This window comes from Mus caroli, unplaced genomic scaffold (assembly GCF_978045245.1).
Source record: "Mus caroli unplaced genomic scaffold, Mus_caroli_1 scaffold_5, whole genome shotgun sequence".
NCBI lineage: Eukaryota > Metazoa > Chordata > Mammalia > Rodentia > Muridae > Mus > Mus caroli.
In genome coordinates this window covers 151,831,945-151,857,338 of record NW_028227260.1, presented here as the reverse complement: position 1 = coordinate 151,857,338, position 25,394 = coordinate 151,831,945, and the positions used below count along the sequence as shown (strand labels likewise).

General features: G+C 40.0%; 1 protein-coding gene across 1 annotated transcript in view; it reads left to right on the top strand.

Moving 5' to 3' along the window:
- The first annotated feature begins 795 nt into the window (after window positions 1–795).
- Window positions 796–25,394, top strand: part of Dgkk (diacylglycerol kinase kappa) — a 135,603-nt gene continuing 111,004 nt past the window's right edge. Inside the window, exon 1 of the mRNA XM_021153876.2 lies at window positions 796–1,710. Within this exon, the coding sequence (XP_021009535.2) occupies window positions 865–1,710 (846 nt within the window). The 5' untranslated portion in view covers window positions 796–864. The remainder of the gene's footprint in view (window positions 1,711–25,394) is intronic.

Below are 25,394 nucleotides of genomic sequence, written 5' to 3'. Positions count from 1 at the left end.
TTCCCAAAGCACCGCAAACCCGGTAAGGAATAGCAACCTCCTCAACTGCTCTCATTTAGAAAAGCGCAGAAATTAAACAAACAAACAAACCATACCAAACAAAAACAAACAAAAACCCCTGAAACTCGGAGGAATGTCTCCCCACCCCCACCTTCATCCCCGTGTCTTTTTTTTCCAATCTCTGCAGGTTTATTTCTTGTTCTGAGTTAAATAAAACGGATTACTTGTCCATCCTGACTTGGGAAGAGGGCAAGTGGTTGGGCCCAAGCTAGATCCACCTGCTGCTGAGGTAGGAGGGCAGCTACCTTATAGAAGCTTAAGACCAGCAGCAGCTCCGTAGAATGTGGATGGATTGCAAAGACCCTCAACTTCTTTCTGTCTCTCTTGTGTCTTCTCTCTCTCTCTCTCTCTCTCTCTCTCTCTCTCTCTCTCTCTCTCTCTCTCTCTCCCTCCCCCTTCGTGTCACTAAAGGGTTAACCCCGGCCAGGCTCCAAATCCTCCCCACAAGGCACTCAATTCCCCCTCCTCTTTTTTTTTTGCCCCCCCCCCTTTCCTGCGCACGTCGGTAAGAGGTCATCAAGCGCTCTGCCCAGTCGCGTTCTCAAGCCTTACTCTTTCCCGCCCATCAAACCCGTAGCTGCTTACGAAGAGGTGTGCGCTCACCAAGGGGCGTGTCCCAGCTCCGGGAGACGCTGCGCGCCCCTGGGTTAGACCTCAGAGCTGCGCTAGCCATGGAGCGAAGCGGGTGCAAAGTTTGGCACCCTGCAAAGGGATGTCAGATAGGAGTGGGTGGACCGCCCAAGGGCTCTTTAGCCCTCTAAGCTTAGGGACCCCGGCTGCCTGGACCTCAGACGGTGTGCTGCAATGGACGGTGTAGATTCGGTGGCCCAGGGCACTGCCCAGCCTCAGGATGAAGAGCAGCCTGCTGAGTCCCCAGAGCCGCCGCCGCCACCTCCTGCTCCGCCGCCAGCCCCACCGCCTCTGGCCCCACCGCCTCCGGCCCCACCGCCTCCGGCCCCACCGCCGCCGGCCCCACCACCGCCTGCTCCTCCACCATTCCCTGAGCCTTCTCCAGAACCAGTACCAGAGCCTGCTCTGGGACCCTGTCCAGAGGCAACTCCAGAACCAGCCACAGAAACAGACGCAAAATCAACCCTAGAACCGGCCCCGAAGCCGGACTCAGAACCGGACTCGGACCCGGACCCCGAACCAGACTCAGAGCCGGCCCCAGAGCCGGCCCCCGAACCTGACTCAGAGCCGGCCCCAGAGCCGGTCCCCGAACCAGACTCAGAGCCGACCCCAGAGCCGGCCCCCGAACCTGACTCAGAGCCGGCCCCAGAGCCGGACCCCGAACTAGACTCAGAGCCGGCCCCAGAGCCGGCCCCCGAACCAGACTCAGAACCGGCCCCAGAACCAGTCTCAGAGCCGGCCCCACAACTTGTCCCTGAGCTGGCCCCGGAGCCGGCCCCAGAATCTGTCCCAGAGCCAACCCTAGACTTGGCCTCAGAACTGGCCCTAGAACCAGCCCCAGAACCTGCCATGGAGAGGGCCCCAGAGTCCTGGCCAGAGCCAACTCCAGAGTCCTGTCTAAAGATGAGTCCAGCACTACATCTGTTGCAGGTAGTTCCTGGAGAGAAAAGTGGAACGACATCTCCAGTGCTATTGCCATTGCCGTCGCCCAAACCGCCAATAACGTGGTCCAGAATAAAGGTAAGAAAAAGACCCCTGGGGGCGGGGGCCAAGGCTAGGTCCGATGACTATGGAGTTTGCTAGACTCCGGGTATCCCTTGAATCCCTTTGACTACCACTCACTGGCTAGAAAGATGTGGGAATGGGAGACCTGGGGAAGCGGGAAGTGGCGAGGAAGCGGGAAGTGGTTGGGAGGCGGGAAGCAACATGTGGGAAAAGAGAGTAGGCTGCTTGGGTTAGGAAAAGAGAGGTGATAGCAGAAGTGGGAGTCAGAGCAGTTTCCCCGTAGGAGGAAGTGACAGTGCAGTGAGCACCTATATCTTGAAAAAGCATTGAAAGGCACCCCGGGGAACACAAGATACCCTGAAGTATTTGGGGCTGGCCGAGGCACTGGAGTGGAAGACACTGAGGGGGGAGGGAGATGGGACACACCTCTGCCACAGTCATTGCCGCAGAGGCCCAAACTGCAGAGCCTCTGCCTGCTTGGCCCCCTCCCTGCCACTGAGGAGCAGGGGGCACATCAGCTGATATGCAGCTGAAGACATTCCAGGGAGGTGCCTGGTGGCTCTGTCCACTGCTGGGCACTGGGATCCAGGCAGAGGTGAGGGGAAGGGCGGCGCCCACGCGCACTGCAGGGGAAGGGCAAGGTTCGCTGGGAGGAGGGGGAGAGCCTGCGTTGGAGCCACCATTCTGTCTGTCTGCAGGATTTCCCAGCAGGTAGGTGCAAGCACAGTGATACAGTGACGCGCGGCGTCACAAGCGGGCAACTGTCATCCCGAGCCAGGACCAGTTGGGATAGTACTGCAGTCCTGGCTTGGCAAATGTGAAAAACACGAGTTGGGTTTTGCCAGCAGAGCATGTGAACCACAACTTTCATCTCTACCCGTCGACAGCAATGTCTTGGGAAACATTGCACTTATCTGGGAGGGGAAAGAATGAAGGGTCCTCTGGCACCAGTCCATGCCAGAGAGCGAGGAAGGTTTTCAATGTTTACCTCCAGTGTATCTGATTTTCTCCCTGTCTCTAGTTCCCATAGTCTAAAACGGTGAAAATCACAACAAGGCTTAAATATATGGCCCACTTTAGCTTCCCCCGAAGACAAACACACAGGTAGAGGCACAAGCAGATAATGCAACATGCCAATAAGGAAAGCCTATGCAGCTGCTTGGCAGGGACACATCTTGAAAATCTTGCTGCTGTTTGACAGCACACTTGTAGAATGCAGAATGCAGCAGGGCTTTGGGGGTAGAACTGGCATCATGAAATAGCCAAATATCTGCAATGATAAAGTCTACAGTGAAAGTCTGAAAAAGGACAAAGGGGTGGGGGTTTATTTAAATAAGTAAAATGGGACGATGGTGACTTGAACAAGGGAAAACAATCAAAATCTCGGGGATGAATCTTCCCCCTTCCTGCAGATATTCTTTCTTACTTAGATTTCAAGAAGAGGAGGGCGGGTAGCCACACAGGGAGCTCACCCTAACCCTGAGGCTAGCTGTTGTCTTTTTGGAAAGGTCTGCAATGAGCTGGTGAGTGGGAGATGAGCACGAATCACCTGACCCGTAGCCATCTTAAGTGAAAAATTGGGAACTAGGCTGAAAACGGGGAACAGGGGGCTGGCTCCTTAATTACCTGAGTGACCTTCTGAAGCATTCTCCCTTTGACCTCAGGAAGGAAGGCTGGGGGGCCAGGACCATTTTTTCCCCAATCCTCAGTGAAAATAATCCCTCCTTAGCTGTGAAAGCATATTTTACCAGATTGACTGGAAACTCTCCATTGCCAGATAGGAAGAATCAAGGCAAGGGTAATCAGGTTGGTTTCTTTTCTATGGTACCTGCTCACATATACTGGCTGGGTGGCTCAATGGCATGAGACAGCATTCATAGGAGACAGAGACCCCAGGGGGTTGAGTTTACCTTCAGAAGAGTGAGGCGTTTGTGGATTCACTTATCTGTAGAGTTCGGAACCCCAAGTATCCATCAGGAAGGACCTGTAGATAAACTAATGAAGGCTCTTGGAGATTCCAAGGATACAAAAGATCTAGGTAAATGTTCACATTGTTAAGGAATTCAATTCTTCTCTGCTATCTTTCAGTTGCTCGCTGGTGCAGTTGGCAACAGCTGATCTTCAGCAGTATAGCCATTTTCTTCTGCAGTCTTTTCAAGCAGCTGACTTGTATATTAACATTCAAAACAAATAGGTTGCCTTATTAGCTGGGGTAAGACTATTCTCAAGCACTGCCTCCTTGAGGAAAGCTTGGAAAAACACACATAAACACACGTCATACACACACACATCACACTCACATAAAGACACATACATACAAGCATACACACCAAACAGACATATACACATAGATACCACACACATACACAAAAACACAACACACATACACACAAACACACAAGCACACGCACCAAGCACACACACACCATACACACAAACACATACACACCACAAACACATCACATACATACCACAAAAACACACCACACACACCACACACACCACACACACCACACACACACACATACATACGAACACATGACACATACACACAAACACACATACACATAAGCATACACACCAAACAGACATACACACATACATACCACACACACATACAAACACATACACAAAACCACAACACACATAATACACACCAACACACAAGCACACACACAGCATACACACAAACAAACATACAACAAACACATCACATACATACAACAAACGCAAATCATACACATATACCACACACACACACATACAAATACATCCATACAAACACATCACACATATACAGAAGCATACACACCAAACAGACATACACACATACACACCACACACACATATATATACAAACACACCACATATACACACAAATACACATACACACAAGCATACACACGAAACAGACATACATACATACACACCACACACAAATGCAAACACATATACACAAACACACCACACATACACCCAAACACACATACACACACACCATACACACAAACACATACACATCATACAATCACATATGTACCACAAACACACATCACACACACACCACATACACACATACAAACACATACATACAAACATACCACACATGCATACAAACACACATACACACAAGCATGCACACAAAACAGACATACACACACATACCACACACATATACATACAAATACACCACATACACACACACACACACACACACACACACACACACAGCATAGACACCAAACAGACATATGCACACCATACACACACATACATACAAACACATACATGCAAACACACCTCACAGACACACAAACACACAAGCACACACTCCAAACACACATACAAACACATACACACCACAAACCCATCACATACATACTGCAAACACACATCACACACACACACCACACACACACACATACACATACAAACACACCACTCATATACACAAACACACATACAACCAAGCATACACACCAAACAGCCATACACACCACACACACATCACAAACATACCACATAAACACATACAAACACATATACACAAACACATCACTCATACAAACACACATACCCAAAAGTACACACACCAGACATACACAAATATATACCACACACAAACACACATACACTACACACTCACACATACACATACTCACAAACACACCACTCATACACACAAACACACCACACATACACACTACATACTCATACATACACATACTCACAAACACACCACTCATACACACAAACACACCACACATACACACTACACACTCATACATACACATACTCACAAACACACCACTCATACACACAAACACACCACACATACACACATACACAACACACATACATCACACCACACACACATATACACAAACACACATACCCAAGCATACACCTCAAACAGGCATACACACATACACATCACACACACATACAAACATATACACATAATACACCAACACATACACAAACACACATAAAGAACACACACCAGACATACACAAATACACACCACAAACACATCACACACAGAACACACACACATGAAAACACATACACAACACACATATCACATATGTAACACACACATCACCCAAACACCACACACATACAAACACACCACTCATACAAACAAACACACATACACAAAAGCATATACACCAGACATACACACCACACACACACATACAAACTTATACACACAAACATATCACTCAGACACACAAACACACATACACAAGCACACACACCAAATAGACATACACACCACATATACATCACACACACACATACAAGCATACACACCAAACAGACACATATATACAGACCAAACACACATCACACACACACCACAAATTTACACATATGCACACATACTCACAAACACACATACACAAACATGCACACCAAACAGACATACACACATACACACCACATACACATCATACTCACACACATACACACACACACACACACACACACATAAGAACACACACAAAACAGGCATACACATCACACACATACCACATACACACATACAAACACAAACACACAAACACACCACTCATACACACAAACACATATACAGAAGCACACACACCAAACAGACATACACAAATACATAACACACACACACACAGTACACACACATACATAGCACACACACATCACACACACACCACACACACATACAAACACATACATAAAAACACACCACTAATACACACCAAAACACATACACACAAGCAAACACACAAAACAGACATACACACATACATACTACACACACACACACAAGCACAAACACACCACAGACTCACACATACAAATACATACTCAGAAACACCCCACTCATACACACAAACACACATACATACAAGCACACAAACCAAACAGACATACACACATACACACCACACACATTTCACACATACACACAAACACATCACACATACACACAAACACTCACACATACACACAAACACACATACACACCAAACAGACATACACATATACACACCATACACATCACACACACACCACACACACATACAAACACATACACACAAACACACATACACACAAGCACACCAAACAGACATACACACACACACCACACCACACACACATACACAAATACATACATACAAACACACCACATATAGACACAAGCAAACACACCAGACATACACACATACGTACCACACACACACACACAAGCACAAACACACCACAGACTCACACATACAAATACAAACTCAGAAACACCCCACTCATACACACAAACACACATACATACAAGCACACAAACTAAACAGACATACACACATACACACCACACACACTTCACACATTCACACAAACACATCACACATACACACAAACACTCACACTTACACACAAACACACATACACACAAGCATACACACCAAACAGACATACACATATACACACCATACACATCACACACACACACATACAAACACGTACACACAAACACACATACACACCAAATAGACATACACACATCCACAGCACACACACACACACACACACCACATACACACATACACAAATACATACACACAAACACACCACATATAGACACAAGCAAACACACCAGACATACACACATACATACCACACACATAAGCACACACACATTCTACACACTCACACAAATACATACACACAAACATACACACACACAAGCACACACACCATACATACATACATACCATACACACACATCACACACACATACAAATATATAAAACCAAATAAACCACTAGTACACACAAACACATACACACAAGCACACACACCAAACAGACATACACACATACAGACCACACACATACCACACACATCACACACACACACATATACATACAAACACATACACAGAATGACACCACTCATACACACAAACACATATACACACAAGCACACACTAAACAGACATAAATATACACAGAAGCACACTGCACATACATGCAAACACACATACAAACACACAACCTCACAAACCAGACATACACTCATACACACCACACACATTTCCACACACTGCACACACAAACATACAAATACATATACACAAACACACCACACATACACACAAGCATACATACTGAACAGACATACACACATATACACCACACATACAACACGTGCACATACAAACACAAACACACAAACACACCACTCATACACACAAATACACCTACATACAAGCACAAACACCAAACAGACATACACACATACAAGCTACACATGCATCACATATACACACACAAACACATATACCAAATCACACCACAAATACACACAAACACACAAGCACACACACCAAACAGAAATACACAATACATACCACACACATCACACATGTACCACACACAAACATGCAAACACACATACACACCATGCACACATACAAACATACACAAACACACCACTCATACACACAAACACATACATACAAGCACAAACACCAAACAGACCTATATACATACATGCTACGCACTCATCACACATGCATCTCACACACAAACACATATACACAATCACACCACACATATACACAAACACACAAGCACACACCAAACATACACACATATACACACTACAAACCATCACACACCACACACTCAAAAATACAAACACATACACACAAGCTCACATCACACAAGCAGACACACCAGACATACACACTTACACACCACACACACACATCACACAAACCAGACACACACTATACACACACATACAAACACATACACACAAACACACCATTCATACACAAAACACACATACATACAAGCACAAACACCAAACAGATATACACACATACATGCTACACATGCATCACACACATGCAACAAACACACACAAACACACACACAAGCACACACACCAAACAGACATACACATGTACACATCACACACAGAACACACACACATACAAACACTCCACTCATACACACAAACACACACAATGAACAGACATAAACACATACACAAAAACACACCCCCACCTACAAACACACATATACACAAAACACACATCACACACACACACCACTCACATATATACAAACACACCACACATACACACAAGCCCACACACCAAACAGACATACACACATACACACTACACACGCATCATACACTACACACACAAACACATATACACAATCACACCACACATACAAACACAAACACATATACACAATCACACCACACATACAAACACAAACACATATACACAATCACACCACACATACATACACACATTCGCACAAGCACACACACCAAACATACATACAGACATATACACCACACACACACACACACACCCCACACTCATACACACACATATACTCAAACACACCACACATAAACACAAACACACATACATAGAAGCACACACACACAACAAACAGACATACACACATACACACATACACACCACACACACATACATACAGACACACAGAGAAGCACACACACCAAACAGACATACACACAAACATACCACTCATATACACAAACACAAATACAAACAAGCACACAACCAGACATACATACACATCACACACACACACACACCACACAAACACACACATACAAACACACCACTCATACATACCAACATACATACATACAAGCACACACCCCAAACACACATACACACTACAGGCACATCACACACACATACACACACACACACACATACACACACAAACACAAACACATATACACAAACACACCACTCATACACACCAACATACATACATACAAGCACACACACCAAACAGACATACACACATAGAGACCACACACATCCCACACACACCACACACACAAACATACAAACACATACACAGAATGATACCACTCATACACACAAACACACATACACACAAACTCAAATACAAACACTACATACACATACACACCATATAGACAGAAATATACACATCATACACACATACACACATAAACACACACAAACATTACACACAGAAACACTACACACAGAGAAATACACACCACTCATATATACACCACACATACAGAAATATACACACTTATACACACATTACAAAAAATTTACAGAGACACACACATCACACATATTATACACACAAACACTATACACATACATACACTACACATGGAGATATATTCACATCATACACAAATATGCATAACCACACCACACACATATCATACACACACTCCATACACAGAAATATACACATACTATACACACAAATACACAGACCACCCATACAGAAGTGTACACATATCACACAAAAATACACACAGATACACCATCCACAGACACACCACACACACATGCTCACTTCACACAGAGAAATACACACATCACACACACATCACACAAATATACAGAAACACATACTTTGCACATATCAAACACACATACACATATACACATACACAGAAATACACATGAACACACACTACACATACATACACATACCACACACAGAAATATACCCATCATACACACACCTCATATACACATAGCACACATATCATACACACACCACATACAAAACCTACCTGCACACACCACATATACAGAATTATACATATATCACACAAAAAAGCACACACACAGTGCACACACACAGTAATACCCATAAGTCACATACAAATACACACAAACACACATACACACAAACACATTCATATACACAAACCAGACACTCAGAAATACACATCTCACACACCCCCCACACAGAAACACATACCACACACACATACACACACCACACATACAGACATATACCCACATCATGCACAAATATACACAAACAGTCCATACACATATCACACACACATACATGCACCACACACATACACCACACACACATACATGTACCACACACATACACCACACACACACAAATACACACAGAAACACACATACCACATACACAGAAATACCCATACATCACACACAAATACACAGAAAACACACATCACACGCATCATACATATGTACACTTAAACACACATACAGAAGTATGCACACATAACACAAAAATACACACAGACATACAAATCAAACATATCATACACGCATACGCATATAAAATACACTACACTCATACATACATCACACACAGAAATATACACACCATACACACAGCATATATACACAGAAATATACATATACCATACACACATACATACGTATACATAAATATGCACATATCACACAAAAAATGCAGACACACAATCCACACATACACACCACACACACACAGAAATACACACATCACACACACACACCTGTATACACACAGCACACATATCACACACACACATTCTACTCACACAGAAATACACACACCACACATCAGACAAAAATACACACAGTCCATACATACACCATCCACACACATCATACACACAGAAATACACAAGTATCACACAGAAATACACACAAACACACATACACACAAACACAGAAATAAACACACCACACACAGAAATACATGCACCATATACTCATCACACACACTCACACCACAGAAATACACATACACCACATACACACACCACACATACAGAAATATACACATATCATACACCAATATACACAAATATTCCATACACATATCACACACACATACACACATAACTCACACATATACCACACACAAGAATACACACAGAAACACACATACATCACACACAGGTACACACAAACACACATATAATACACACAGACACACACTACACACACATACACACACACCACAGCACACACAGAGAAATACACACACACAGTACATACACATATACTCACCACACACACCCGATTCACACATATACACACCATACGCACATCACATGCACATACACATACCATACACACATAAACACACACACATACAACACACACAGAAATACATACACCCTGTACACACAAATACAGACAGACATAGTCCACAAACCTCACACACAAGCACACACATACACACATTATATACACATACACACAAACTCTATATGTATATACAAACAGCACAGATATACACACACCGCACACAGTACCACACACACATAAACACAACAGACACATCACACACAATTACACACTCAGAAATACACACACATCCCACACAAATACATACACACACCACAACCACAGAAAATGTACACATACTATGCACACACATCATACACAAATATTCACATCCACACACTACTCACACAGAAATACATGCCTCACACACAAATGCACACCACACACACATAAACCACATACAGAAATACACAGCATACACAGAAATACACACATACCATACATACTCATACATCACACATGTACATACACATACCACACAGAGAGAAATACACATACATCATACACACATCACATAAAGACACACACCACACATATACCACACACACAATCTCAAACTATACAAGTCTCACTATCGAAAGAAATTCTTTGAAGAATCTAGCTTGAAAAAAATTCAAAAGAAAGAGGCAAAAGCACGTGGCTGAATATGACTGCAAGTTTTTATCCTGCAAGTGATATTGCTAGCTGGCATTGTGATAGACAGGCAGACAGACAGACAGACAGATAGACAGGCAGGCAGGCAGGAGATAGGTAGGTAGATAAATAGACAGGAAATAGGTAGGTAGATAGATAGACAGGCAAGAGATAGGTAGGTAGACAAACAGACAGACAGACAGACAGACAATCAGACAGACAGACAGGAGGTAGATAGGTAGATAGATAGACAGGCAGGAAATAGACAGACAGACAGACAGACAGATAGATAGATAGATAATCTTGCAGTCTGTTCTCTGCTCTCTTTGGAGCATTCAGTAAGATTTCAGGACCTACTAGCTGCAGTTCTATGCAGACATAAGACTACGAAAAGGTGCCTCATGTTTTCTTTCCCAGTAGCTACCAAGGTTACAAGATTTGTGAACTAAGCCTATCTGGTCCTCCCCTTCTAAACTGTTCTGATTCCCAGGAAATGAGCCTTGGCCTCCCACCTGGTGGCAGTAAATGTAAGTACAGATGTGTGAATTGGTTCTTTAACAGTGCTATGACTCTCTTGGGGGGATGGGTGGGACTTCTGTGAAGCAGGTCCCATTTGTTTGTCTTCCATCAGTTGTGTTGTGCCTGAAGAAAGTTTGTATTTCTATTTAATGGATTTTGAGCAGTTATAAAATTATAATCAGCCTGTATGAGTGACTGAGGAAAGTGTGGGGAGAATAGCACATTTGTGACTTTGATTTGTGCAAAGAGGGTTGTGTGTGTCCCTGTTAATGATAACAATTTAATAATTACCACTGCCCAATGCTATAAAAGTACAGTTTTTGCGCAAATAGCTAATGTTTTGGACACATGGTTTTTTATAAAGCACAGACTTTTTCCAAATTTTATCATGTGACTTTATATACATATTTATTTGAATAAGCATTCATTATGAAAATAGTTTTTTTATTATTTCCTGAAAATAAAATAATAAACTATTTCGACACTGCCAAAATAGCAAACATTTATCATATATCATATTGGGTAAATCTTAATTGATCTTTTAATTAGCTCACCTATTTGTTTGAGTTTCTCAAAAGTAGGGACTATCTTTCCCAATGCCTGGTGCAATGCAGTATTCCTTGGCTTTGTTCAATAAGCACAGAGAGATTGCTACTGGGAATAAATGAAAATACATTCTCATCAGTTTCAAAGTAAGAATTAAATGCTTATTTAAATAGCCTGATGTATACCATGATATCTGTAATATGGACATACATACATATATGGAGTCGATTTAATAATACTCAGAATTGCCATTGAAAATATAAAGAGAAGTAGTATTAGCAATTTTTAAATAGCTAAAAGTCTCCTTATTGCAACAGCAGCGGACTAATGATGATGGTGTTGGTTTCTGGGGTAATAGTCTTTTTCTTAAGTGCACAGAATATCTGCGGCGGCGACTGTAAACAGCTTTAGGAGTACAGACTCAGATATTTAACCTGTTGAAGGTCAGGATGAAATTGCTTTCTCTCCTCTTAGGTTTTAACCTTTTTGTCAGACTTTAATGATACCATGTAATTTATTTGGTATATGTTCTGAGAGCTCCTGAGTATTTGCTGCAGGATGTTCTCAAAAAAAAAAATAATAATGAGGTACTTGGTTTTCTTTCTGAATGTACAATTCTTATGTATTTATAAAAATCTCCAGCTGAGGCTTCTGTGGGTCTGTAGTTCAAAACAAAGGGCAGTGCCTTTACCCACAATGACTTCCAAGAAGAGGGAAAAATCTACGAAGGCCAAAGAGTATTGTAAGAAAGTTGGCAAAATCATTTCTGCTAGTATGATACTTGACAATTTCTAGAACGGTTTTGTCTGCAGTAGGGTCAATAAGGACAAAGCCAAAGCCTGATGGCTAATAGGATCTATTGATCCCTTTCTATGTTGCGGAGTTTCTGGAATACTAATATATTGCTTTGTGTAATACCTAGGACCGTCATTTATCTAAGAACAGCTCCTGAGTGCTGACGTATTTCCAAAGCAATGATTCTTGTTACTCACCTGGTGCTCCCAGAGGGGTCCAGTATAGAGCCATGACCCTGAGAAGAAAAGAGCAAAAGCATAAGGCCTTGAAACGATTGGTCACAGAGAGGTTTGTGGGTTGAGAAGGAAATAGACATAAAATCCTGCTAAGAATAGGAACAAAATGATCAACTCCCCCAAAGAAAATAGAGATACAACCAATGTAGTTAATAAAATTTACCCCCAATCTAAAATGTATCCAAAGAAAGTCTGAAAGGAAGTGTTTCTTAGCCACTGTCAAGGCCCACAAAGGAACTGTCTCTCAAAGAAAAAGTTAAGAAATGAAACGAAAGAGGAAGAATCTTAAAAAGTATTTCTACTCTTTAAAAGGTCATAGCAAGTATTCATTTTGTAGCCCCTCCATAGCCCCTGGCTGTTCTCTGAGAACTCTAGCAACCTCTGGCTCCCCTAAAGCAGTTCTTCCAGCTGTGGGACATGTCCAAGATAACCAAGTCCCGAGAGACAGAGAGGAGGAGGCTGAGGATCAGGAGGGAGGAGGGAGGGGGAGCTTGAGGCCTACAAGGCTTCCTTTAGGAGGGATACAAGTTTTACACTTAATCTGATGGTTGGACAACCTTCTGAACACATTATCATTCACCAGACTCTGCACATTAAAATGATGAATCCCAAGATATGTGAGTTCCATCTGTATTTTTTTTTAAAAAAAAGGAAAAGTAAAATATCATCTTTTAGCCTCAAGATAATGAATTGCTATCCCTCACAAACACATAAAGAAATTGCAAAACTATTTAAGAAGGGATTTTTTTCCAAAGGGAAATTCTCTTTAACTGTACACACAAAACCTCTTTATTTACTCCTATTCCAAATGTTTAATATTACATATATTTCAAAGGGCAAACACTCTTAAAATATGTTATCAATGGAATGTACTGACTCCTCATATATACATTTTCTTCTCTCATTCCCGAATCTCATTGTTTAGTCCTGCCTATATGGCTTGAAACTTGTTTTGTATACCAGGCTAGCCTTAAATTTATGTCAACTTTCTTGCCTTTGTCTCCAGCATGTTGGAATTGCATATGTGGATCTAACACCATGTATTTTCCCTTTATCTTCTTTTAGTTATTAAAATAAAGGTTCTCTAATCTTATAAAGATTTAATTTCCAGGGAAAGGAAGAGAGAAATGAAAGAGATAACAGCTGCTTTCAGGTGACCAAAGAACAGGTGCCTAGTCTCTCCTTTTAAAAATATATTTAATTTTTTAAAATGTGTGGTGTATGTGTGTGTGTGTGTGTATACAGCTGCTCACAAAGGCCAGAAGAGGACATCAGATCCCTTGGAGCTGGATTACAGATGTCTGTAAACCACCTGATATGATGCCATCTTTCCAGCTCCAAGAATACACACACACACACACACACACACACACACACACACACACGCCCACGCGCGCGCACTCACTCACAGCACCTTGCACACCTAAAACCAGCATATGAAAGAAAATATGAAAATATAAAGATCTAAATTTGGTTTACACCACTTAATCACTTTCAAATCTATCCATTTTCTTCAAATGTTATTTTTCTTTAGTGCTGAATATTCAGAATCCCACTGTGTATACATACCATATTTTTACATATTTTTTTCTTCATTAGACGATGGATATCTAAGATGATTCCATATCTATACTGTTGTGACTAAAGCAGCAATAAAATATAAATTTACAAGTACCTCTGTAATATGATATAGCCTTTTTGGTATACACTCAGGAGTGCTATAGCTAGGTTACTTTGCAATCCTATTTTTATGAGGCACTCCCACAATTATTTCCAAAGTAGGTATAACAGTTTATATACTCCAACTAACAATGAATAAGCCTTTTCTCACATCCTTATCATCCTTTGTTGTCATTTATTTTCTTAAAGATTGCCTTTCTGACTTGGATGAGATGGAATCTCAACGCAGTTTGAATTTGCATCTCCCTGATGACTAAAGATGCTGTCCATTTTTAAAAAGTATTTTCAATTTTCAGTTTTTCTTTTGAGAACTGTCTGTTCAGTTCATTAGCCCATTTGTTGATTACCAGGGGCCTTTTTGGTATTTAATTTTTTAAGTTCATAAATTCTAGATATAACCCCTTGGCTGTAACATAGCTGGAAAACAGTTTCTATTCTTTTTGTCAAGGTCTATTGTTAAAAAAAGAAATCCTCCAAGCCTAAGAAAACACTTCCTCAGCACCATGAAAGTAAGAAGAATCTTCTCATAGAAGAAAGAAGTGAGAGAGAGAGAGAGGGAGAGAGAGAGAGAGAGAGAGAGAGAGAGAGAGAGAGAGAGAGAGAGAGAGAGAGAGAACATCTTTTATCATGAGATACTGAGAGCTTTGCTAAAATCAATGGACCTTATTTTTTTCCACACTCATGAGGAAACATATTTTTAAAGAAAAAGATAAATTTTCTCAACTCAAGACAAATTGGCCATAATCTCAATAACATCATTGAACTTTCTCGCCCTAAAGAGATCTTTTTTCCCAAAACCAAGGGAAAATTGAAAGGTCTTTGCTCAGGCTGACATCTGAAAATAGAATGCACTCTTTCACACTCAGCCCCTCCACATACAAGAAATAGAAAAGAAAAGGTAGTAAACTTTTTTTGAACCATGTCACTGAACCTCAAATTTAGCATCAAAGGCTGAGGGGCAGTACATTTTAAATCACAGCCTGGTATCCCTCTCCCCTACATACAGCATCATCCAGGCAAGCTGCATGAGGAAAGCAGATCCTATCTAAACCAAACAACTATTAATAAAGTAAACCTACTGAAAAAAAAAACCCATATAATTTCTTTCCTAATCAACCCAAAATTACTTGGTTAATGGCTGCATCATTTCATCTAATAGCACAGAGAATCGAGAGTTCAAATAGAATTTAAGGCAATGATTCTTACTAGCAACTCCCAATAGGACACATACCCCTACAAAGCATCAGTGACCATTAGCCAGGCTCCTCCTGGGGACCAACATGACACACCTCAATCTTTGGCATTATCTTCTTTCTCATAATGTGCTGGTTTGGATGTCTTTTCTTGTAGGACTTGATTTTCGTGAATTCAAAAAAAAATGTTATTTATAAGATGAAAAAAATTAAGTTCATCTTTCTTAAAAATAATAAATTGGGTATTTGCTTTGTGTGCTATATGTGCAAAGCATTGTGCTAAAAGCTGAAGATTTCTTACCAGTTGAAAAGACCACAAGGATGAGATTTACATTTAGTGAAAGTGGTAAAGGATAGACACAGATAACATCTGCCTTTACGGTGTAAAGCGATTTACACTGTGAATAAGCAATTGTCTCCACAGACCTCATCTCAAAAAACCAGAATGTGAGAAACAAGAAATCTTGTACAATTGAATGAAGTTCTTCTAGCACTCCATCATTGAGAAATAATTACATCTTGATGCATTTTTCTGTATCTCTCCCACTGAATTATTCTTGTAATCTATACAGCAAGGCTTCAATGAATGTAGGATTTCTTTAAAATTACAGCTGTGTTCATTGCTCCTCATTGTTTTTAGGAGACACATTAATTTTAGCTTAAAGTTTAGCTAATTGGCCTGTTTGATATGACTGATATGTATGTGGTTGAAACACAACTGTGGGTAAGTAATACGAGTATATGACCAGCAAAGAACAACTGTTACGATTGCTTCTGTATCAAATGGCAGGTTCATTTCGTAGTTACTTATTACACTTTGGGATCCAGACTTCACCTGTTTGTCTCCATTTTAATTTTTTTTCCTTGAAGAAAGCAAGCTGAACCAGCCCCACTCTCTTCCTACTGTAAGTTCACAAAAGAAACCTCTAACATTTCTGCAACTCTGTTGATGCACTTATCGCTCTCAGCAACCTAAGAATGAGACTTTAAGGAAGCTGATAAATGAGATGCCTAGATGCCAAAACAAAACCTTGGGGAGTGATTATTTATTTTACCACATGATTTGCTGAAGTGTTTACTGTGTTAATAGCTAATTCTCTCAGCATACCTTTTCACAAATAAAAAGTGAATCAATATAATACAAGAAGGTATACTAATTTCAGAAAATATGACTGATGGCTTTGTCTGATGCAAACTGTTTCATGTACAATTAGGCATCACTAACTGGGAAAGAAAGTATACCCTACAGGTGATGATATTATCCACAATTGTAAACAAATAGTAGATTCAATTCATCCAGCATGTAACCGACAATTCAGAATTAATAAACTAAGATCCAACCAAGGTTGAATTAGATATTTAAAAGGCAGCTATAATGCATTATTAAGATGAGACTATTCTTCAGCTTTGTCTGTAGCACCTAGTAATTTCCATCTTCCAAAGCATTATAACATTTACTATTTCAGCCTTTGCTTTAATGAGCCTATAAAAGAGATTATTGGCTCCTAAGGACAAGGATTTTTACCTCATTTTCCCCCAAGAACAGGACCAGGGACAGAAAGAAGTCCTAATCAATACCTAGAGCTTTGCCGAATACTTCTGAGATGAGATAATGGGCCTGGAGACTGAATGCACCAGCATTCATAGAGTACTGCTGTCAGACTCAGCTGACTGCATTTCCAACATTGAATTGGGCATGGTGATATACACCTGTAATCATGGCTCTTGGGAGGCAAAGCCAACAGGATTGATGCAAGTTGGGGGCCAGTCTGGGCCAAATAGGAAGTTTCAGGCCAGCCAGGAATACACAGTGAGACCCTGATAGTAACAATAGCAACAAATTGAAAGCTTGGGTTCTTATTTACCTTTTCCTGCAGATAATGTCTCTGCCTCTTCTCTTCTGGGAGTTTGAAGCTTGAGACAGGAAATAAAAACCACCTGGGGAGCAAAACTTGAACCTGAAACCCGAGGAGAGATTCCTTTAACCCTATCTATGTTCTGTCAGTCTTCAATAGCCTGAAGTTGGAGAAGTCTTCACTCTCTAAACCCTGACACTAACCATTGACTATGAGTACTATTTTAGAAGGAACTTTATAACCATTGACTATGAGTACTATTTTAGAAGGAACTTTAGTGTTAACTTTCCACTGGCAAGCATCATTTACATCTATGATCTACATTTAACATATTGTTGCATCATTTATTGACATCACTAAATATATTCCTTGTAGTATAGAGAATAATTTGATATTAAAACATCTAAGTTAAGCATAAGCAGGAAAGAGATTCCTTTTTGTTGTTGGGTTTTGGACACAGGATCTCACTCTGTGCTTTGGATAGTTTTTAAACTCAGGGTGATGGTGATCTTCCTGCCTCTGCTTCTCAAATTCTAGAATTACAAATATGACTCACGAAGACTAGTCAAGACAGGTCTTTCATTTCAAAAAAAAATCATCAAGTTGGTACCCTTCTCACAAACTTTAGTTAGTACAGACAATTTCCCTCCTATTTGATTATTGTCCTTCCTTTTGTCCTTGTCTTCCTTTTAGCAGAAAACAAGTTATTCTGCCTGACCACTAGAACTAACAAAAATGGCAATCTTGAGCTATATGGTCCCCTTTGTTTTAATATGCTTAACTGGTGATAAGATCTCCAGAACCTTTTTTTTTGGGGGGGTGACAGGGTTCACTTTAGTCTTACATGGAATAAAAGCACATCAGTTAATGAGATTTTTATCAGCTCTCACCAGTGAGCCCTTTTTGTAGAGCTCCCAAAATGGCTTCACTTTCCCTTCCCAACAGCACTCAACTTTTCAAGAATATCTTGAATTTTCTTCTAGTCCTAATCGTACCACTCTTTTTGAGCCTGTGGGGGCCATTTTCATCCCAACCACCACAGGTCACTCCCTGGACTCCATAAGCTCATCGCCATATTATAATGCAAAATGCATTCAGTCTTAGTGCTCTTACTAGTATGGCCCAAGTCCTGCTTAAAGCATACAACTGCTTTTCTAGTCCAAAATCTCAAAGTCCACATTCTTCCAAAAAACAAAGTCAGGCATATCACAGCAATATACCAACTTCTGCCTTAGCCAATGTTTTGTTTCTGTGAAGACACCATGACCAAGGCAACTCTTGTAAAGGAAAACATTTCATTGGGACTGACTTATGTTCAGAGGTTTAGTCCATTATCATCATGTCAGGATGCATGGTGGCATGCAGGCAGACATGGTGCTAGAGAGGTAACTAAAGTTCTACGTCTTGATCCATAGGCAACAGGAAGAGAGAGAGGTGGTGCTGGGGTTAAGTTTCTGAAACCTCAATGCCCATCTCCTATGACACACGTCCTCCAACAAGGCCACACTTCCTAATAGTGCCACTCTCTATGTGCCTATGAGGGCCACTTTCATTCAAACCAGCACACGGGGGTCTTATATCCTAAGATATAAGTAGCTAAGACTACTTTAGCTATTGTAGAATAATATATGATAGAGGATTATTACATGGATATTTAAGAACACTTAATAATGCCTCAAAATTTTGACTGTATTGTTTTTTATATAAATGCAGTATTACTATTTCCATCTAAATAAAAGAACAAAGGCTTCTAGTTTTCAAAGTTTCACTGTCTAGTTTTGAATGAACTGAGTTCAGGTGTGAAGGATTTTCTGATAACAAATTCACTTTGATATAAAGGGTTTAGGAAGATAAAATGATGAATTTGTTTGAGTTATGAGGACAATATATATAGCTCCCCCTCCCTGACATAGAGGGAAATATTGGTACTAAATTAAACTGTGACCATCAAAAGTATCTGTAGTAGTAACATTGTACTTGATTTAAAAGCAAGGTCATGATGACAGAAAAATGATACCCTGTGCTATTAAAAAGGCCACTTTGATAGACTTATAGGCTATATGCTGAAATATTATAGAACATAAATTTGATGAGGCAAGCCCTACTGAAACCAAAAGGTAGCTAACAAACATATATCTTATTAGCTGGCCATCACAGGGCTATTGATTAACACTGTTGAAGAGGAAAGTGAAGCCAAAGGAAATGTCTCTGTATGTCTTTAACCTCTTAAAATTAGAACTGATAGGTTTTGTTTGCATACTGTTTCAGACCATCTTTGTTGAACCACATTCCAACTTTTGTAAGTCTGTATTCTCTATATCTTTCACATTAAAATTTTAATACTTACTTTACTCTTATTTGAATGTGTGTGTGCCTGATTATGTGCATGCACACATGTATACACACACACAGACACACACACACATACACACACACACACACACACACACACACACACACACGGCTGCATGACTACAGGTGTCCATGGAAGCTGTCAGATGGCTTAGAGCTGGAGTTACAGGTGGTTGTGAGCTGCTTTGACACGGATGCTGGGAACAGAACTCTGATCCTCTAGAAGAACAGTATGTACTCTTAATCTCTGAGCCCACTCCCCAGTCCTCACATCACAATGTTTCACATACTGAGAAAAGAAACCATGTTTAGTTTCCAGTAAAACCTCCTGTCTTCAGTATTACAGACCCATAAAATATGTTAGACTGATTTGGGGGATAATTTTTTTCATGGTTTTAGAGCTTTATTGTAGAAAGGCAAGAGAAAGAGAGAAGGTAGAAAGAGGGAGAGAGGCCGGCCATGGCCACGTGGAGAGAGGGGGGAAGGGAGAGAGAGAAAGAGGGCAAGAGATGAGAGTAAGAAAGGTGAGAGCGTAAAGACTTGGGGGATCATTTAAATCAGTTTTAAAAATCATTTTAGTAATAAAATCACATTTTAAATGAAATCATAAAGGAAAGTTGATATTAAGATAAAACAAATAATGATTTCTCTTATATACTTCTCTTATATACTAAAATGAGTTTATAACTGAATTAATTGCCTTCTCAGTTATTTATTTTAGGTTGCTATAACCATGAATTTCCACACATAATTTATTACTGGATCTTTAGCAAAGAAAGAGAAAAAAAAAGGAAAAAAAAAAAGAAACAAGTTGGTGTTTAACATTTAGCTTACTGTATCCTGATAGACAATACTCTCATAGCAATATCACCATTCTTGAGAGGCTCTCTCCCTGTAAAGTTGGTTTTCTTATAAGAATATTATTACTGGAAGTTGTGTTCCTGAGCAAGGACATCACACCAGGTAAACCATTGATATACTACCAATAAGTTGTAAAAGCCAGTATAAAACTGTAAGCCTCTGTAAACAGTTAAAGCAGAAAACTTGTTCACGTCCTATAAAATGGGCATAAGTGTAGAATACACATTGATTTTATAAGAGGCCCCAGTGTACTATAAACTGTACATGAAGCATATAAAAGAGCCAATTGTACATAAATTGAATGTACTGTTTATTATTGATTCAGAATTTACACTCTACCTACACCCAGAAAGAATATGAAATAGCTTACAAAATCAAGTACAATAAAAGAGGGCAATTCAATACAAATAAAAGCAGGGCAAACTAACTCAAAGCCATTTTGTAAGAGACCTAAACTCATACGTGCTAGGTATAACATCAATCGCAGATTCAATTAAGACAGCTTTTGTTCTGCTCTTTTCATTGGCTTGGGAACTTTGGAGGATGATTTGAAAGAGTTCAGCCTCTTTGAGTTGGTATTTGAGGGAATTAAAGCGATGCTTCGTTTTTGTGCAATGTGTCTTCCTATAGCCAACTGTAGCAACCATAAGATGAAACACTGAAAGACTGCTGGCAAGACTGTGGTACTTAGTTGTCCTAGATGGCTGTGGCCTGCGTTCTTCCAATATTCTAGTGTAGCCTACTGGGTAGCACAGGAGTACCTGGTAGCCAGAGATTCAAGAGTTTGGACTCTGTAAGAGTAAGGCCTTAGGAGCTCATCCAGTGCTTGTCCTTCTCCAAATGGCAGCAGAGCTGCCTTAGAACACAGTATCAGTGGTGTCAAAAAAGCAGATTTTAATCGTTTATCTTTAAGTGCCATATGCTAATTGTACATATTTATGGGATGATTGGATTTCCAATAGCTATATAGCATATCTAACAATCAGATCACAGAAACTGACCTATCTATCACCTCAGGTATTTTACTAGAGAAATTAGACTCGAAACACGCACATAAAATTAGTAACATGCAAATGAAGATTTACTGTGCTATCATTTATATATGTAGGATCATAGTTGCTAGTGGCCACTTTTGATGTTTAGATGTGCAGATAAGTTTTAATAAATCTGACCCTGAAAAATAGAATTAGTAGTTCACATGCCTTACCAATAGGTGATAGGTGGGTAGAGAGGACTGTCTTTGAAAAATTTTTATTCTCCTAATTTATTATGCAAAAGGAGGAATTTCATTAAAATATTTTTATGCATATATCATTGAATCTTGCTCTTATTTTCCCCTCTCACCATCAACTCCTCCTTTGCCTTTATGTCATATGATTCATATGTGCATAGATCTCTAGATTCTGCATAGAACAAAAATAATATGATCTATTGCCTCCCCTGCCTACATTATATTCTCTTGATATTACCTCCCCCCACTCCCATGTCTCTCCCTTTATAAGTCTTTCTCCCCTTTCCTAGTCCACAAGGCTACTGTATCTCTCAGAGGGCTATAGGTTTTTCAAACTTCCTTAGAGGTACGTTATATACCTGGAGCAGCCCTGTATTCACTATGCTGTCTTGAATTACTAGCTTTTAATTTTAAACATATTTAGTTTTGTAAATACCCACCCAAACACCCAAAATATAAATTTACTAAAATACTCAAGGATAGCCAAACTAAAGAGAGTTTTCCTTTATTTATTTATTTATTTTTATTTTTTTTAAATTTTTTTACTGTACTGGGATAGACCCTAGGATATACAAGGCAAGTAATTTACCACTGAGCCTAGTCACAAAATATAATATATTGTATTTATTTTTATATAAATATATTTAATGTTTATATTCATAATATAATGTTACAAGGAGTAAGATTAAGCTAATAGCTATCATTTGGTAATTTGGAAATCTTGATTAATCTTAATATTTAATCAGAATTTAATTTAGTTATGATTTTTTTTGCCTTAACTGAAAAGCTCTTGACTCATTACCATAGTGTAAATTTTTTCTTATAGCCTGTACTTGAATTTGGATGTAGGTGTCCAGGATTGTTTTGTTGTTGTTGTTTTCCATGAAGATTAATAGCAGCTAAGATTTAATGTTCCCATGGTAGTTCAAATTGTATTGAAATCGCTTTATACTGATAAAAGAAAAGCCTTCATTAGTTACACCAATGCCTGTGTTCAGATTAGCAGCCTGAGCTTGAAAATGGCTTAGTCAAGGAAAAGAATATCAAGAATAGAACCCCTAACAGCAATGTCATAGCCAATCAGGACAAAACATTTCAATGAGGTGGGCAACTCCTACCATTTCTCCAATAGATATATACATTATCACATTATAATTTTGTGTCTGCTGTATGTTGTATCAAGGTGTCATGTCTAAGGTGATACTTTTTGTGTCATAGGTATCATATCTATGTTGTCATCTTAACAGTTGTCTGTTAGGTGGCAGTCCAGTACTCTAACAAAATCAATATATTATGACAGCTTCTGACAAGTGCAAACAAAGTCTCTTTAGGAAAGGGTACATTTTCCTAATGTTACAACATTATGTTATGAAATCATCATATGCTAACTCTTGACACAGTACAATATGTGCAGAGCGTAGTTAGCGTAGATGCTGGCAAGATTTACTCTGTGTTTGGTTTCCTGTGGATGACTGGGAAGGAAGAACAGGGAAAGATGATTCTTGCTTGGAGTTGTAAAGTTTTAGAGAACACAAGAACAGGACTTAAAAAAAGATGAAGAGTTAAGTTAGGTCTTGAGTCTGAGATATTGGTGAAGCCGGAGCTCAAAATGGTCATTAGAGAAAAACTAGAACTAAAGGACTCAAGAGCTAAAGGACTCATCTGTGTATACTTTTCCATGAAAGATGATCAAGGTAGAAAAGGTCAGCATACCATTCCCACCTCTGTCAAAAAAATGAAACTAAACCAGTAAAGAGAGGTGTATGTGGACAAATGTCTTGAGAAGTGGACAGGGAAAATACTTGAATTAGAGGTTGCAGTATTAAATGGTGGAAGGAAAGGAAGAAGATGCAAATTTTAAAAAGATATTTT